This window comes from Alosa sapidissima, chromosome 10 (genome assembly GCF_018492685.1).
Source record: "Alosa sapidissima isolate fAloSap1 chromosome 10, fAloSap1.pri, whole genome shotgun sequence".
In the NCBI taxonomy this organism is placed as follows: Eukaryota; Metazoa; Chordata; class Actinopteri; order Clupeiformes; family Clupeidae; genus Alosa; species Alosa sapidissima.
Window position 1 is genome coordinate 18,587,330 of NC_055966.1, and position 18,822 is coordinate 18,606,151.

The 18,822-nt window shown below is 43.6% G+C and overlaps 1 protein-coding gene across 1 annotated transcript in view; it reads right to left on the reverse strand.

Annotated features, from left to right (window-relative positions):
• map7d1a (MAP7 domain containing 1a) overlaps nt 1–9,473 on the reverse strand; it is a 54,429-nt gene extending 44,956 nt beyond the window's left edge. The window contains 1 exon segment of the mRNA XM_042106973.1: nt 9,046–9,473. Within this exon segment, the coding sequence (XP_041962907.1) occupies nt 9,046–9,112 (67 nt within the window). The 5' untranslated portion in view covers nt 9,113–9,473.
• Nucleotides 9,474–18,822: the final 9,349 nt, after the last annotated feature.

The window sequence follows — 18,822 nt, forward strand, 5'->3', positions numbered from 1 at the left end:
GCAGCTGTCAGTGCCTAAAATTAGGCCGGGGCTATGACAACATGAGCATGGGACGGACAGGCACTGAGGCTGCACAGACCTCAGAGGGAGAGGACACATGGCAGAGGATGGAGCATGAAAAGGAGAGTAAGACAGATAGACAGGGAGCAAGAGGGAGAGAGAGAGGGGGAGAGAGACAAACAAATGGATAGATAGAGAGGAAAGAGCCACTGAGAAAGAGAAGTAAATAGGGTGAGGCACAGCGAGAAAGGTAGAAATAGGGAGAGAGAGAGAGCAAAAGAAAGAAAGAGAGAGAGAGAGAGAGAGAGAAAGAGAAAAGAGGGAGAGTTTACCACAGCGAAAGACTGAGAGCGAGGGTGGAAAGGAGCTTTGTAAACAGCTGACGAATGCTTTTCTGGCTTTCTTAGGATTTGAGAGGGCATGGGCAGCCATGAGGCAGCATGTGGCACCAGTGTTCAGCAAGTGTTTTAGTGTAATCCCAAACACTCACAGCACAGCCAAAGTAGCCGTATGCTGTCCGACACATCATATCTGGGGCCAGCTACCGTTTTAGTGGTCTAAATGGATATGGCACCATTGCTCTTATTTGTACAAATTAAATTGGCTCGAAGAGAGGTTTAATTAAAGTATTGATCGACTTAAATTACCTGCACCCTTCCGTACTTTCCAGTAGCACTTAATTGTGGCTGATCTGTAACAGAAACAAACCCTCTTTAAATGGGTGGGTTATCTTCTCTTTTCAAGTGTGAGGCGACAAGTTGGGACACAGCTTATGGGTAGGCTTTCAATGTTTCAATGTTTATTGAGCTAGGAGGTAAAGAGGCCTGTGCATCTTTAAGCATGTTTCAATTCAAAGAGAAAAGAGCACAGGAATCAATGTAGCCCTGAGAGGATGCTTTGGAAATCCGCAAACTCACCATGTCCATCCTGGAAAGCTTAACTGGGCTTCCCACAAATCCTTTTCTTACGCATTTCAGGGATCTTAAACAGCCGTGACTAATTACTAATGTTATGGATCACTAACCATCCTTAAATGTGTATAATTACTGTTCTTTAAGTAACAAATTAACATTTAGGCAGTCACCCCCTTCCCCCCTAGAAAAGCTACACACCAGGGGTTTCATGAACTAGTCAACTATTAAAATCACTAGCTGGTGCTGCAGTCAACTAAATGTGGACAAAACGGCTACAGGATAAACAGGCTAGACATTCCTATGTATGAAAGTACTTCACCAAAAATTAGACATGTCCCACAGTGACATGCAAGTTGTGCACATGATTACCAAATTATCAGTAGTGGTGGTCATCTGGATGTCACTTTATATACTAACTAATCAAATAAGGAATTCTACACAGAAAACTGAAGTCTAGTCAGTCACTGTCATTGATTGACCTGCAATCCCAAGAGGAGTCAGTAATTTATTAGATGTATTAGCGTATGTCACAGAAGTCTTTACTGCGCGCTGTAGGTTGGAGGTGTAAGGGCGTAATGAATTGACCAGAGATGGAGCAAAAAGTATAATTCTTCATTAACCAAACGGGATGTCAGGGTCAGATTTGAAAGGTGCTCTGGGGCTAAACCAAGTCTGGAATGATAACTAACATTTGCTCAGACGCCGAATATGAACGATCACGTGTTCAGAATGTTCTTGCCTCACAAAGGTTATAGCTATTACTTATGGCTTATCTTAACAGATAAGTAACTTGGTTGAAATGTAGGAACCATTGCTGTGATTAATGCATTTGAAACACTGCAAACCAATTATCACGTAATGAGTGATGCTTGAGTTTGAGTGATGCTCAAACTAACAGGGCAGTGAAAGCAGTGAACAGCACTATGTTTACTCAAGACAGGACATGTATTCTCTTTTAGTTTTTTAGTTTGTGTCCCAATCTTTCCCTTTAACCTCCTGTTTCTCTACTCCTCATACATGCTCTTTAAACTTGACCCTCTATGTTTACTTCAGAGAAAGGAGACAGAGCGTGGGGGAAGACAGCAAGAGAATGAAAGAAAGAGAGGGGGAGGGAGAGAGAAAGAAAGAAAGAAAGAAAGAAAGAAAGAGAAAGAGAGAGAGAGAGAGGGGGAGGGAGAAAGAAAGAAAGAAAGAAAGAAAGAAAGAAAGAAAGAGAAAGAGAAAGAGAAAGAGAGAAAGAGGCCGGAGCATCTCTCCGTGGTGTTTTGTGATTTACACCATCTGGGCTCCACATAGGAGTCCAGTGCTGACGTGATGCTATCTGCATGTGAGCGCAGCCCTAAGGGCCTCGAGGCTCCTCGCTCCACTCCATCGTACGCAGCTCGCCGCGTTCTTTCCGTCGCTTTCGGCCACCACAGGACGGGGGTTCGGCTCATGAAAGGAATACTTCGCATTCTAGTCCCTCGCATTCTCCTCGCATGTCCACAATCACAGAGCACAGCCACACCAGGGGACCATGGGGAACTCTGAAGCAGGCAAAGCTAACCTGCTCCTCATGTGTCGGTCTTTTTCTGGAACACCAGAGGCTTGACAGAGCAACCAGAAAGCAAATATCAGTATTATCTTGCCCACTGTTTTCTTATGAAAAATAAGTGCACATTCACAGAGGATTTGGTTGCAGCACCTTACATATCAAATACACTATCTGACAAAAAGAGACTGACAGGATTTTATGTTTCTGTAATCCTTCTGCAATGTCAACGTTTTCCCTCTTAAAGCTAAAACAGATTAATTTAGTCACATTAATATAGCCTTAGTCTATTTGATTAATAAAATTGTAGGCTACTTGATTAGCGACATGTTCTGAAGCTGACACACTGCATATGGATATAACTGGATTACTCAGAAACGTTTGCTTGGGTTGTCAACAGAGAAACTCATGCAGGAAAAAAATGAGATTAGAGGCGCAATAAAGACCTCTGAGATTAAAGCTCTTCTGAGCTTCTCAGTTCTATACAGCTCGCTTTCTCACAGTAGCGACATTGATAATATTTTTTTTATTCTGATCCCAAATTCAATTGCTCCAGAAGGATTCCTTTATTCCCAAACTGGAATCTCGTTACATAAAATCTCACAATACTCATTTCTTTCATGGAATGTTTTGATATGGGAATCAATGTTGTGCGTTCCACACTTTAGCAGCTGTTACTCAGAAGACAGACTCAGTGAAACATTCAGCGCATGAACACATAGGCTTAGACATTATCAAGCTGTTAGTAACCTTACCTTGTCTACACTGAGCTAGCCAGAGATGCAAGATAGCCTTGAGGTCTGGTGTAGGCATGGGCCAAATGATTCTAAACAAATCGTTCGTTTGATTCGTTCTTTCAGTTCCTTCAGTTCCCTAAGTCAAAATATGCTTTAGAACACCGTATCTGGTTGTCATATGGTCTGTTACATCATTTATGTAAATATCAAGCATAATATTAAGCACATACGCGCCTTTTTTCATAAATATACTGAATGGAATGCAGTAAGAATCAAATAGCGCTGGCAGGGAGGCACGTAAGTAAAGCCAGGCCTATCATTTGTTTACCCATGGCAACGCGGTTGCTACCTGCTGTAGTACTCTCATTCACGTTTTAGACTCAATTGCGATATATAGTCGAGGGAGATGAAGCTCTATTTGTTAGTATCTTTTATTACATAACCATATTTTTGTATGTTAAAAAATAATCAGTTCTTGTCGTTCACCTTCGGGATTCGTTCTTTCTGACCAAATCAGTCGCGAACTGCCCATGCCTAGTCTGGTGGCATACTTCACACACAGAGAGACAGAGAGACACACACACACACACACACACACACACATATAAACAGCATGAGATAACTGTCTCTCTAGATGTAGGAGAGCCATGATCTTTCTTTCTCCCCTCTCCCCTCTCTCACTCATTAGCGGTGTGGAACAGTGTGCCTTTCAGGAGTGCATATCTTGGAAGACCTTGGGTTCCTGCCCAGTGCCACCTTACAAAGCCACTAATGTTGCCACCAACCCCCCTGACCCCCCTTACTCAAACCCCACACCAAAAAAAAAGAAAAGGGGAAAAAAACAGGGAGGCTTGCTCATTCTCTGATGGTTACGCAACTGCTCCTTGGTCTGGAGCTAGGCAGCCGAGTGATATTGTTCCATGGGCATCACAGGGTTGGGCAGGGGTGGGTGGTGAGGCTTCGCTTTGTTACACAACGCCCCGCCACGCATGACTACCTCCCCACACACACACAAACACACAGAGCAGGCAGTCAGTCTGTTTCCTATCGTTCTACGTTCCCACTGACAGACGTGCTCAGACAGGCGAAGGTGACGTAGCGCCTTGCTCCACTCACTTCTCCGCTCAATCACCAGACAACCAGCAGCTAACCAGTCCGGCTAAAGACCCTCAACCAGTCCAGCTAAAGACCCTCATCAGTCTGGCTAAAAGCCCTCATCAGTCTGGCTAAAAGCCCTCACCAATATGGCCTCACCAGGATGGAAATCATGCCGTTTATTCAGGACAAATGTATCGATCTCACCGAGGCGGCCTGATCAATGCAAACTGGTATGAAAAGTCAATAAGCAGTTTCCACTAAAAGCTGAAGCTGGGCCCCGATGCGATCATGTTCCTCGGTGGGTTTAAAAGGTGTGACTCATTACTGATGTTTCTGATCATCACCTGGGCCATGCATAAATAAGGTTGGTATTAGCAACACACCTGTGCTGCAAAGTGCCCTCCTTCTGAAAACTGTGCACTGACCTTTCAACTGGCCTTCTGTTTAAAGCCAAGTAGCAGAGAGAGTAGCAGAGTACACCGATCTAATCTTCAGCATTCCACTGTGTCAAAATGGACTGAGGAGAGTTACTCCTCCTGTTTCCACGTGGCAACGTCACTTTCTTATATTCATTCATTTCAGAAAAAGCCATTTTGATAAGCAATGAAATTCAATTCCACACATCCCTATGCTTCCCAAATCAGATTTTCCCCTCCACCATATCTCATCTTCAAGGACTGAGAACTCATTTCAACAAACCTCTTGCGCAGGATGACTAGAGAATAAAAGGGGGGGGGGGGGGTGGAGTGAATAGATTTAAAAAAAATGCTTTATTGATTGGTCGCAGTCACCAAGTGTAGATTTATGGGCTTGTGGAGAGAGTGGTAGAGAAGCCAAGGGGGGGATGGCAGCACAAATTAATTCTGAATGGACAGATTAGGCCTTGATCTGGGGCAGATGTGGCCCAGACTCAACTACTAACATCCGAGTGCCTTGTGCCTGAAGGTCCACACAAAAGGAGGCTTAGAAGATGTTCTTCAGAAAGTCCTGAACGAGGACATTTTGACAGCGCCACTCGGCCAGCACAAAAGCTGAGAGAAAACCTCAGAACGGGAGCGGGAGAGCGGAGGTTTATCTTCTCCATTATTAAACAGACGATGAAATTCGAATTTAAAAAGACAAAACCCCCCACACGCGGTGGATTAGCATTTCTTTTGATATCGGGCCTTGCTCCATTTAGAACCACATGAGCTGAGGTTTATTCTTGAGGAGAGTGGACATGTTGAACTACTTTGACCCAAAAAAAGTCTTGCTGCTTTAAGAAGAGGTTGTGCTCTCCTGTGTGACAAAGGAGCATGCCACTGAGTCACTGTCACCATTGTCTGAAGAGCTCATTCTTAGCCACTTCATGTTTCTCTATGGACCAGAGAAAACCAAGCATCCATTCTTATACAGGAACAGCATGCAAAGAACAGTAGGCCCTCTTACAAGAAACAAAACAAATGGTCAAATGTCAAATGTTAGGTCAAATGTTAAGGACACAAACTAAATAGAGAGAGTGGCTTGGTGAATAAATACTAAAGATTAATTTAGAAACCCAAAATGATAACATTTTTGCAAATACTCTGGAGCTGGACAAAGACGCCTCCTCATACTTGAGATTTGTGAATAAAAGTTCCCAAACTTGACTCTCTTGACCCAGAGTTGACTCTCTTGTTCTGTCACACTGTAATGAATCACATGACAAAATGCTGACATGCCCCTATGAGAGTCAGCTACTGGAGAATCAGAAGGTGTTAATTGCTCAGTCGATCTCAACCACAAAGTGAAACTCAACATTGCATGCATGAACATGCCTATCCCATGACACTGGAAAAAAACTAGGCCCAAAAATGGTCCAAATCAATACTCTTCTGAAAATGACACATGTACATGTTGTACAGGTCGTGCTGCATTCTAGCCAGTATTGTTAATCATAAGAAGGATGATATGTGTGCTTCTGCGCGTGATGACAGTCAACACGAAGCAAATTACCACCCACACTGTTACTCCACAGACTTACATGTGAACTGCTCTTGTTTTATGAGCGGTTGGTTTGCAGTGTAATTGGAGGTGGCAGTAGGAGGTCCGTACTTTTTCTAATCGATACCCACGTCTGCAGGAGGATTCTGATCATACTGTATTGAACTGTGCATGCCTTGGAAGAAACTAGCTAATTAACAAATATGTAAGAAGAGAGTTTGTCCAATCTTTACTCCCCGTGGTCACAAATGTTTGGGCCGTAGCGCAGTGCTGGAGTCAGACCTTCCTGTCCAGTGAGATCATGCCAATTGCCCTTGCCTTGTAGGTGTGTTTTTATTGTGGGGTGCCATCACAGGAGGAGGCTTCCACCGCAATGTTTCCCACCGCCAGGGTGGGGTTCCGTTGTCCTCCAGGGGGAACCTGGAGCCAAAACAACTCACCCAGTCGGCCCCCCCCAGGCCAGAGGAAGGAAGGCCAATCTTCTGTTGTCGGCGGAGGAGGCCTCGTGCTGCAACCCTCTGTTTACAGAGTGGGGTGTGGGTCAACACACACCGTGCTGAGGAGATGGTGATCTGGGGATATCTTTTTCCTCTTCTGAATGACTTGCTTTAAATTCAACAGGACAGGACTTTGTAAAAGCGGTAAAAGTCAGTCTGAAGAGGGCATGCTGTGGCCCAGACAAATTAAGGCCCCGCCATGTACATTTGAAAGCAAACAGAAATCTCTTCAAGCAGTCAGTGACTTTTCCGACCTTTTGTCTCAATTGATACCATCACAACTACTGAAAAAGCTGGTCAACAGCGCAAGGTAAACAAACTTGGCAGTAAAGCCAGACTTAGACCTCTGAAGAGCATTACTTGACTAACCTCTGATAACATATCAGCATCTGGTCAACGGTGACCATGACTACCGCCTAACTGTGCCAACTGTAAAAGCTTTCATGTTGTCAAAGACACACATTCAGAGCTTAGAAATTCAGAGGCTGGGGAATGCCAGGATGTGCTCCATGTTTGTGGATGATGGTACATCTTTGGCAACTGCAGTGTAGTACAGCTAACTGATTACTGCAGGTAAACATGCAGTCATATTAGCTCTAAACACCTGTAGTGCAACAAGAGGTGTTTAGCCATGGTGGATACCGCAGAGAGGAAGGTGGGCAATGAACATGACTGATTCTACGTACAGCAGCCAGAGTGCCTCCTGGGTCCACACCACTCCATGCACATTTCCATAAGTATCACAACTCAGTGCTGTTTGTTTCTGCAAAGTAGGGTTCAGAAGACATACATACATCATTTGATCAGTTTCTAGCTTATTGTCAAATAGGCTATAGCCTCTAAAGGAAGGTCTTGCCTGAGGTAATAGGATGCACACTGAAACATGTCACTATAAGCACAGTGGTAGAATATAACACATAGGCTGGTGTGGCAATTGTGAGGTTCCAAAAGGAGACATTACTTCATAACAATTATTTCATAATCTATGCATCAGAGCCTCTCAGCTACCAGATAGTTAGGCCCAAAGATTCTAGAACAGCACCGCTCTAGAATCTTTGGTTAGGCCTTACCTCCAACGTGTTTAATATGCCAAATATTAGGGATTTTTTACATTGTGTTTGTTAAAAATGAAAATTAGGCTACCATATCCTCAAATATCAATACTGGTATCAGTCTTTAAAATCCCATATCGTTCGGGCTCTAGTCACGTGATATTGATAACGGCATTTTATTTTTTTTCACGCGTGGATCCGCGGGCAACAACCACGATATCAGACCTACCGCATGTCAAACATGAACCGAGGAGGAGGCGGGGCCAGGATTATCTCATGGTCAGCCACTGGTCGAATACTCATTCCATCTGTTTTCAGACTCAATCAAACGCATGGTCTATGAATGACATCTTCTAAAAAAGTAAACAAGTGACAAAACTGATGGATCAGCTGCAACTCATCTAAACTCAACTCGACTTAAGACATATGAAATGTGTAAGTCTATAGACTATAGTTGCGGTTGGATGTGGAAGCTTTCAGCCAAAGGGATCAAAACATGGATAATAAACCCTATGTGGAGAAGGGGGGCGGAAGGGTGGCCTCAGCATTATGCGTAAACACCACACAATTTTAATAATTTGCTTTAAGTGATGTGGCACGCCATATACAATGGGAGTTAATTGCTGCCTGTTGTGATGATGATCCACTCTAACGTTGTAAATAATATAGGCCAACACAGCTGTGTTTTGTTCCCACTGGCCCATTGTAACATTTCCTTTTTAATCCATAGTGCACGGGCAACACTTCATACACACACGCGCGCGCACGCGCACACACACACACACACACACACACACACACACACACGCACACAAAAGCTTGTTTTCAGCATTGCAACATTGTAGCACAACTTGAACATCAGCCTACCCATGTCAGCAGCCGTTTAAAATCCGCATAAGCTTTACCATTAATTAATATAAATGGTGTGAAATCTAAGCTATAACACCAACCACGTGAGGACATAGGCTATCACATCTGTTGATGGTTGGTCTACGATTCCTGGATGACTTCGACGAATGTAATGACTTGACATTCACTTAACAAACTAACTCAGATGTGAGTGAGTGAGAATGTAACATTTTCCACGTAATTTCAATTGGTTGAAATACAACACCCGTGAGTGAATGCAGTCTATCTCTTGCGTAAAGAGGTTACCAACAATTGAGCTCGGTCAAAAAACCCAAACCAAACCAAAGCTCTCGCCGACACCCCACGCCGAAGTGAAATCAAATGCGACACGTTTTAAAGACTCACATGTAGCTGAAGGCAACCCATTTTCTCCCAAATCGTTGATCAGATTGTTGCATTCCATGTCGATCATTCAACCATACGCGTGTAGTGTCTTCCTCCTCTCTCTCAGCTCGTGTAGCTATTCATTCCTCTTGCAATGCAGGGGAAAAACTTGGTTTAGTCACTCCAATTGCTCAGGACACCAAGTCTTCCCCTGCCTCTAAAATGGAAAGCGCTGGAGATGAAAAGAGGGCGAAAATAGCCGGTGTTGCAAAAAAATGGATAGTCAAAATACACAAATTAAATAAAAGTAGTCACAGGGAGTGAAACGATACTGTATGTCCGATATAGATAATAATTCTCCCGTAACCGAGGGCAGTTTTCCTCGGTGTGACGGGTTGGTGGAATCGGAAAAACTTCCAGGGGAATGAGGTGATCCTAACTCAGCAGCACAACAGCTGATGGTATGTTACTCACACGGACGGTCCTAACTCGGCCTCCTCAATCGACCATACCATATGTCATCATGGGGTCGTCACGTTAGCATGAAGAGTTGTCGATTCCTTCCCCTGTACTAATATCGTGTTCATATTATTGTGAAATAATTGAAGAAAATAATTCATCAAAATGTTACTGACCTTTCCACCAAAACAAATAAATACAAATAAATACTGAAAATCAAAAGGGTATACTCGCCCTTTCCTCTGAAATGGTACAACCTGCCTGTGGTCTCTGCTCTGCTTGTTCAGACTGGACACGTTGTAATGCTGTGTAATTTTGTCGTAATAAAAACAAATATCAAGAATATCTAGCCCTTTTGGAATACCGCATTTTAAGCCTACTACATTTAATTGTTGTGTTGTGGGCCCGCAGTTTCAAGAATGCATAGTTTTACCTACTCCTATGTGTTGCCATTTTGACTTTGATTTTGTGTGCCTGGCTGTAGTCAATGAAGTGTTATGGAAATGTTATTTTTGTCAGTGACTTCATAGACTCAACCAGTGGTCATTATCTTTACGTATGTGGGTTTCAGATTGTCTTACATCAACAGTAAAACAACTGTCTACCATGGCTCAAGAAATCCAGAGTTCGGCAGCCTACATCCTTATATGAATTGTGTACAATTAATTATGTGTTCATAGACACAAATGCACAGACATAGCTTATATCAAACACATTATTTCCTCTCAGCCAACCAATGATATGTTTTCACCACATGAACAGGCTTACCCTGGGGATTAGAAAGGTTATCAGTGCTAAATGTAAAGACAGATAAATAGGCAGAAAAGACAGATAGAGGGGGCGGCAGGAGAGTGAGAGGAACTTTCATCCGACCGTAAAGCTCTTGCACTTTGACCCAAAAGGGGGTGACACGCTCTCTTCAATTAGGAATCTCATCAAAGCATGCAGAAGATGCTGAAGTCAACTGTTCCTGTCTCCTGGATTAAAGACAAGCCTGAGTGAGTGGGAGGCAGGGCTTTGAGGCGACACTGGTGGGGGTTGCTGGGGGATTGGGGGTCTAGTCTGTGGGTGAGTGGATTGGATTTGGCCCTGTTCCAAGAGCGTATCAGGGCCTGATTTGTTTCCAGAGTAAGCTGGAGTCTTGAGGCACTGCTAGTTCTCCAGAGTTATGGCAGTCTGAAAGCTTTCTCAGTGATCATCTTTAATTCAACCTTCAACAGAATATTTATAAGCTTCCATTACATTTTTGGTGTAAAAACGTTGGGGCAATGACAAATGTCTTTCTTAAAAGGACACCAAATGGTTACTTTAACAGATGGTTAAGTATTGTATCATTTTATAGGGTGCCAACTGTTTTTTTTTGTACAGTCAACCATTAACAGTATTGAGAGTATTGAATTGCTTTTTTGAAAATGCAATCAACATAGCCAATAGGCCAAAACAACGTTGATCTGTCCTTTCATGTCCTTCCTATGTGTTTGAGCTCACTAGATTCCTGAAGCCTGTTTGCTACCTGTAGAACAGAGAGAGCATCTGCCAAGGAGCCAGGGCTATGCGATGGGGGTTGGGGTGGGGTGTGTGTGTGTGTGTGCAGGGGGTGGGGTGGCACACTTGAGAGGAGACCCCCCCCCCTTCCAAAAAAGTCCCAGTGGGGCTCCTTTGTGCAGCTGTTGAGCTGTGCAAGCACAAGGCCCTAGGAGCCACCTGTCATTGCAGCCACTGGACAGGGGTAGGGGGGTGGGAGGAGGGGGGTTGGGGGTGAGCCGGAGAAGGAGGAGGACGAGGAGGGGATTGCAAAGCAGACAGATACTTAAGCCACCACACTCTATTTTCTCCAGGTGCTACAGGGTATGATTGGAACAGCTAATGGACTGGGTCATTGGCTGGTTGTCACAAAGTGGTTTGTGTTTATGCTCATCTATCAAATGTGTGTTTTGTGTGTTTTGCAGTATTTCACATAGGATGCGAAATGTGGTTACACAGAATTTTAGTACAACGGGAGACAAAGACAACCCAGCAATACTCTGAAATGCATGCCAAAACTGTGAGGTTTGAAGAGTATACATTTGGTATCATAGATCATTCACTAAGCAGCTGAAACACTGACGTATATTGGAAATAAATACTTTTTGGTGGGACAAATATTATGGCTGAATGATCTTGAAAAAGCTTGACATATAATTGCCCTCCGATGGAAAAACAATTACAAATAAATCAGCCAATTGCATTCTCACAGTCACAAATTTGTCCGGAGAGGTCAGAGATATTGGAAAATAAATCTCCACACAGCAGATAATACACAGATCCCAGAGGAATAAGCAATCTATTCAATCACTTTAAGTCTTCTCTCAATTCAGAGCACACTGTTTGTTGTGCCTCTCACTCAGGCCAGAGATGGGAGTTTAGATTTGTGAATGACCAGCCGTGGGAGAGAAGGGGATGCTCCTTCTGCTTCATTGCCTGTGTGGAAGTAGAAGAGACATAGGGGAGGCACAGAGTCCACAAGCCCTGTAATTAACCATGTAACCAGAAGCCACTTGGAATTGGAAACTTGGAAAAATATGAGCAGGGCTAAAATACTTTTTATAATCGTGAGTGAGTTTTAAATGAATAAAAGGTTACATTTTAGGGAGATGGGACCACTGTGGAGCTTCTTGTACCGGTAAGAGCTAATGTCTGTTACACTTTACATTTAAAAATAGCTACATATACCCTTTTAGAGTTGAAATCACATGAAAATGTTATGAGGTTAAAAAATGCAGATTTTAGCACAACTCATTCATACTTCAGAAAGCTGAAAATCCATTTTAGCCTGACTCAGGGTGAATCCAGTTACTCTTTAGGAGATCTGGAAGTTTGAACTTTTTATTATACATTTTATTCACTTAGCTATGCAACCAATTTAAAGTGCCCAACATACTGTATTCATGCTCAGTGTTTTTTCCAAATTATAGTTATTGAGAGATACTTATTAATGTAATACTTAATTACATTAGCACAACTATATAAACAAGCAAACAAAACATAAGTTAACACTGATGAGTGACAATCATTTAGAAGGAATATATAACCTAACGACAGTACATCAGATCATATTAGTCAACATATCTTACTCGAACTCATAAAGCATGTTGCTGCATGGCCTTAGCTGTTGAACCTAAACACAGAAGGACTTCTCATCAGAGCGTTTATCAGATTGTTGTGGTTTCTCAGCAGACATAATAACACTGGGTCCAATCCTCTTAGCCACCTGAAAGTTATTCATTAAGTAGTTCTCCCTGGGCTTCTCTATCACAAGCCATGCAATCAGCCCATCTCCAGCACGAGTCCCCACTTGCTCGAACATCCTTTGTGTCTTTGTTGGGTGAGGAAAGTGGAGGTGGAGGGGGGCCACACACGTCAGTCTTTCATGTCGGACTCGATCTTGGCTGTGCCCCTCTTTTATGCCTCCTCTCTCACTGTTTCGTCCTCAACTCACCACCCTCATTCATTTCAGGACCCCAGTGTCACACATACATACACACACACAAAAAGCTGCACACACACACACACACACACACACACACTCGCACACGCACACGCACACGCACACGCACACGCACACGCACACACACACAAACAGAAACAGCTGCACACACACACACACACACACACACACACACACACAAACATGACTTGATCTTTTTTTTCTACAAACCTTCATCAGCTACTGATTCATTCAATCAGTCCCTTTTTCTTTGAAAATGTTATAGGCCATGATATTTCAGAGATGAAATAGAATAAACAAGAGTTCCCATTATGCAACAAATTGCTGGAAGGGCTTTCGCTTCCTCTGAGAAACATAGACACTGCAACGGTCTTGGAACATCTAGCGATGAATGACATGATGTAAACAGATGCCTCAACACAATTTTATTTACTATCGCTCGGAAGGCAAAAAGAGAGTCTATTTAATATACTGATGCCCTGTATGTCTGAAATAGCCAGCCAGCTTTGAAATATGTATGTATAAAATAATGATGTATGTATAAAATAATGATGTAATTCAATCAAAATTAAAAATAAAATATTCAATGAAAAATTGATTAAAGTTAAAATAGATCAAGTATGGACAAACATGCATATGCTTTTCAGCAGGATCAGAGTAAGCAATGATGAGAGGCACTATGTCATGCCAATGAGCTGTGTGAAAAAGTGAGTTGAGGGCAGAGGGGCGAGTAAGGAGCAGGGGTCCTCTATTAGCTGTCCTCGCATTAGCCCGATGACAGGAAGAGAGGGGCCCTGCATCCCCTCAATCAGCCACTCCAAGCTGCAGAGAAAGGGCCTCTTTTAGAGGAGGCTGCAGCTGCTCCAGCTCAGAGGCATCGCTCACCTGCACTGGCGTGCGTGCACACACACACACATGCAAGCACACACACACATATACAATACACATGCAAAGACACAAAAGCACACACACACACACACACAAATATATGCACACACACAAATACATGCACACACATACCACACATACGCACACACACGCACACATCCTAACCTGCAGGCATTCTCTCTCTGTCTCTTTCTCTCTTATCTCTCTCTCTCTCACACACACACTCACACTCCACACACACACACACACACACACACACACACACACACACACACACACACACACACATGCACTGACGTGTGGTCCAGGCCCGAGGCACACCAGGCAGCTAGTGAGGAAAATGATGAAGGGAGGGAACGCAGCATCACAACAAAAGAGTCATGATGTAATCACAGGCACAGCAGCAGGACAACAAATGGCCGAGAGATAGTCAGATGTTAGGCAGATGATTTCCTCTACTGTGAGAACACAGTGAGGCCCTGACATATTCATTAACAGGAAGAATTACACGAAAGACATGTAATCTGATAGATGGGTTCTTGGTATTACTGTATCTTGGTCTTCTGTCATGTCTCTTTTAATAGAACTGCAGTGTTGAATTTCTGACCTTTGTAGCACTCCCATTATATAATCTCTTGCGTAAAAAAAAAAAAAAAAAACAGAACGGCAGAATTTCTATGAAACCTTGACACCTCTTGACAATACTTGTCCATATCCATTGGTGTAAAGAGGGCATTCAGTCCATGTCAACAGTATACTGATATAGGAAACTGAACTGAGGATATAGAGAGACTCTTCAGCCTCATCTTGTTTCTTTATGAGACCATCTTGCCACAGCCTTGCCACCTAAGCATTAAGATATGCCAAGTATTTGTAGAATGACATCAGCAGGGAAGTCGAAACGCTGGACAATACAAAAGCAGCATAGAGAAACCCTTTAACCAAGGGAGGAGGTCGGACAAAACTGCAACTTTCTCCAAAAACTAGATTACGTCCATTTAGGGGAAACATACCAACTCCTGGGTGTGCATTCAATATGTTGGGAAATATTACTCATTTTCAGAATAACAAAATAGGTTGTAGAAAGACATATTTTCAAAGTTTATCATGCTTTCAAAACTGCATTCAAAAATAGGCACATGTAAAACAATTAACAATAAAATTGGAAAGAAAGAACACATAAATAAATCTCTAAATGTGTTACCGACAGAAAAGCACAAAATAAGATGATTATAAAGACAGCTGGTGTGCTGGTCTGGGGAAACAGCCATCTTAAAAGGGTCAGTGGTGCTGGGGCTCAATATGGTCAAGTTTATAGAGCCTGTTTATTGTCAGTGAGACGCTACAGGTCAGCTCCTCTAGATGGCTGGGGTCAGTCGTGGCCCCCTAATGAAATCACAATGGCAGGAATTTCAAAAGTGTCCAACAGGAGACACAAGCTCAGCGTCTTTTTGGGATGGCTAAGCTAGGGAAGGAAGGCTGAAATGTTTGTGTTTAATTTTTCTTAATTCTCTCCTTCGAGGTGTTTGAACAGTTTGGCGTCTGTTCTCAGGGAGTCAATGTGCCAACCCCAAAGGTCAAAAACATCTGAAAGTATGTAATGGCTGCTGGTGGTATGCACCTTGAGGAGCATCATAATAAACTACAAAAAATATGCAAATGGTTAGCGAATATGCAAATTAGTGTCAATATATCTTTTGGATTTATGATGAAGTGATTTCCGGGAGTCAGTTGGTGCTATTGGAACTTGATTATGCTGTATTTGGTTTAAATTGTATGGTTCTTCTTCTTCTTCTTCTTCTTCTTCTTCTTCTTCTTCTTCTTCTTCTTCTTCTTCCCACATGGACACTTTTTGCCATGAAATGCTTAGCAGCTGTTGTTTACATCTAACAATCATGATCAGCGTGCCTATTCTCTTTTTCTTTCTAAACAGTCTTCAGTCATTTTGAGTACCTCAGCTGCAGTGTCAGCATCGACTCCTAGTCGATACATTTTCTTAGTTTGGCAGACCGAAGGTCAGCTTCACCTATGGGGGGCCAGGGGGGCCTTTACTCACAAGCTTGTCCAGCTTTGTGCCTCCTCTGGTGATTTAATCCAGCAGTTTATCAGCTGCCAAAGTTTAAATGAGTAGAGAGGCGAAGGGGGGTAGAGGGGCCTGTTCTTTTTTGTATGTCCCTGCAGGGTGCTGGAAGTATCTTGAAGACGGTTGCGCTTGTTTGCCATAAATTTCAGTGGCCTTCAGAAACTACAGCCTGCTTCATGAGAACACTTGCAAAACAGAAGACAAAAACTTTGTTGTTTTTTTCACTGGAAAGTTTCAACCAAACTGCAGTAATAATTTTGTGCCCAAGATCACTGTGGTACTAATGTCTCACATACATTAGTCACAACGTTTCAGATACTCTGGCCCATTTCTCCCAGACTGCGAAACTGTTACAATGAACAAAAACATTATTTGTCATGGACATTGTGTAAATTCATGCAATGAAAAGATTCAAGGACAAATAAAGAAACATGCAGCAACTCAGTAGGTCACAACACCCATTCACTTACAGGAACACCTTCCATCATGTCTGTTCTTTTTTTACAATAGAGCTACTATGAAATGGATGCAAGAAAAATGTCCGACTTGTCATGACACGCTAAACAGGTGTCTTTACCCAGTGTGCTGTTCTTTCTGTTACTTCTATTGAAACAATCAGTATAGATTGAAGAATTGGTCATGCCAATTAAACCAATTTAAAGATGTGTGTGTGTGTGTGTGTGTGTGTGTGTGTGTGTGTGTGTGTGTGTGTGTGTGTGCGTGCGTGTATGTGTGTGTGTGTGTGTGTGTGTGTGTGTGTGTGTGTGTGTGAGAGAGAGAGAGAGAGAGACAGGCAGATAAAATTGCTCAAATGAAGACATTATACAGACACAGACATGTGCAACACCACACCTTCACAACCCCCCCTCCCCTCCACACCCACCCCTCCAGCACCCCAGCTTCCTTACCGCCCCTCAGGCCTACCCAATCAGATGAACCCCCACACCACCACCTCCCTTGTCCACCCCCCGTGGCTCTCTCATTAGCATGACAAACCAGCGAGTTGGGGAGAGGATGAGGAGAAAATGAAATAGTGGTGGGAGGTGACCCCGCTTCTGAACAGCGTCCTCACACACACACACACACACACACACACACACACACACACACACACACACACACACACACACTTTCTTCACATTCCACTGACCAGAAAGAGAAGCAGTCCTCTGCTATTATCATGCTCTCTGTCAGGGGTGGGGCTCGCAGTCATACACACACACTCAGCTAGCTATTATTATATCAGATAGATATTTCTCAACTTCACGTGGGGTGATAAGACATAATTTGAGGTGTACTGCATTCGAATATTGTGGGAAATATTCACAGAGAATTTGTGAAAAAAAATCTGTATATGTTAGGTGCATTTTCTTAAGTACTACAAAAGATAACAGTACATAAACTATTTCAGTTCAAATTAGAGCCACATTATTTGTAGATAAGTACAGCTGCAATTGCTTCCTGAGTGCAGCACCACCTCTTACTACGTGTATAGCTGTGCTGCTCAGTTTGGCACTCTGGTTTGGTACTTTGCTGTCTATTGTGCTGATTAGGTGGTGAAGAGGGCTCCAAGACTGTGGTGTTCTGATTGGATGGTAAGGAGGGGTCCAATGTTCTAATTGGATGGTGAGGAGAGGTCCAAGACTGTCTGGTGTTCTGATTGGATGGTGAGGAGGGGCCCAAGGCTATCTGGTGTGCTGATTGGATGGCGAAGAGGGGTCCAAGGCTATGTACTGATTGGATGGCTAGGACCATGGCTGATATGGCTATCAGAGCAGCTGTGTGCAAGAGTAGCTGAGAGGAGCGGTGGGTTGAGATCACTCAGGGGTGATAAGGTCGAACATCAGTGCTGCTCTGTCGCACATGACTTTGCCCTCTTACACATGGTTTGCTCTTTTGCTCCACTCTCTGTCTGCTCTCTCCTTCTCTCACACTCCCTTTCCCTCTTTGTCAAAGATACACACACACATTACTAGTGTGTATTTACTCTGTCTGCCTCTTTCTCATTCTCTCGGCCTCTGACTCACACACACACACACACACATACACGAACAGACACACATACACACACACACATTCATATACACATATTCATATTCATGTTTGTGTATGAATGTGTATGTACTATAAATACACACACAAAACGAGTCATCTGTGCAAGCCCTCTCACCAAGACGCAAGCAAACCAATAGACACAAAGACACATCCGGATACACTCAAGAGAACCCATAGAATTCCCTGCACAGACATGTCCAAACATACACACACACACACACACACACACACACACACACACACACACATACACACACACACACTGAGCATGTGCAGCTTCCAGTCCAGTGAACAGGTCGCAGCTCCTGTGACGGACACATGGTATTCAAGCCCTCCTCCCCTGGAACTTTCTCTCTGGATCCCTGCCAGGACTGCCCCGACCCATGGCTCTACACGTGCTCCCATGACAACGCCATCCAGTGCTCCCCATCCTGCAAGGGCTCATGGGCTTTGGCCGGACGAGAGGTGGCCTCAGCGGAGGTGGTGGCTGGGCCAGCTATGACCTGCTCAGCCAATCAGGGAACTGCGTGTCTATGTTGTTGTCATTAATGGTGCGATCTAATTGGCTGTCCAGCTCCTGAGCACCCCCAGGCCACAGACATGCACACTAAGGCCACTGAGCTGAGTAATGTATTCAGGGGTACAGAGTGGGGACAGCATGGTGCTTCTGTCATCAGCCTCCTCCTCAGCAGCAGAGTGATGTAATACCACTGCAGGACACCACTGAGTGATCCTCAGCGCTCACACACACACATTCTGCAGGGTATGAGTGACCCTCTGTGCAGTTCACTTCATTTCTCAGTGCAGTTTCACACACACGTTCACA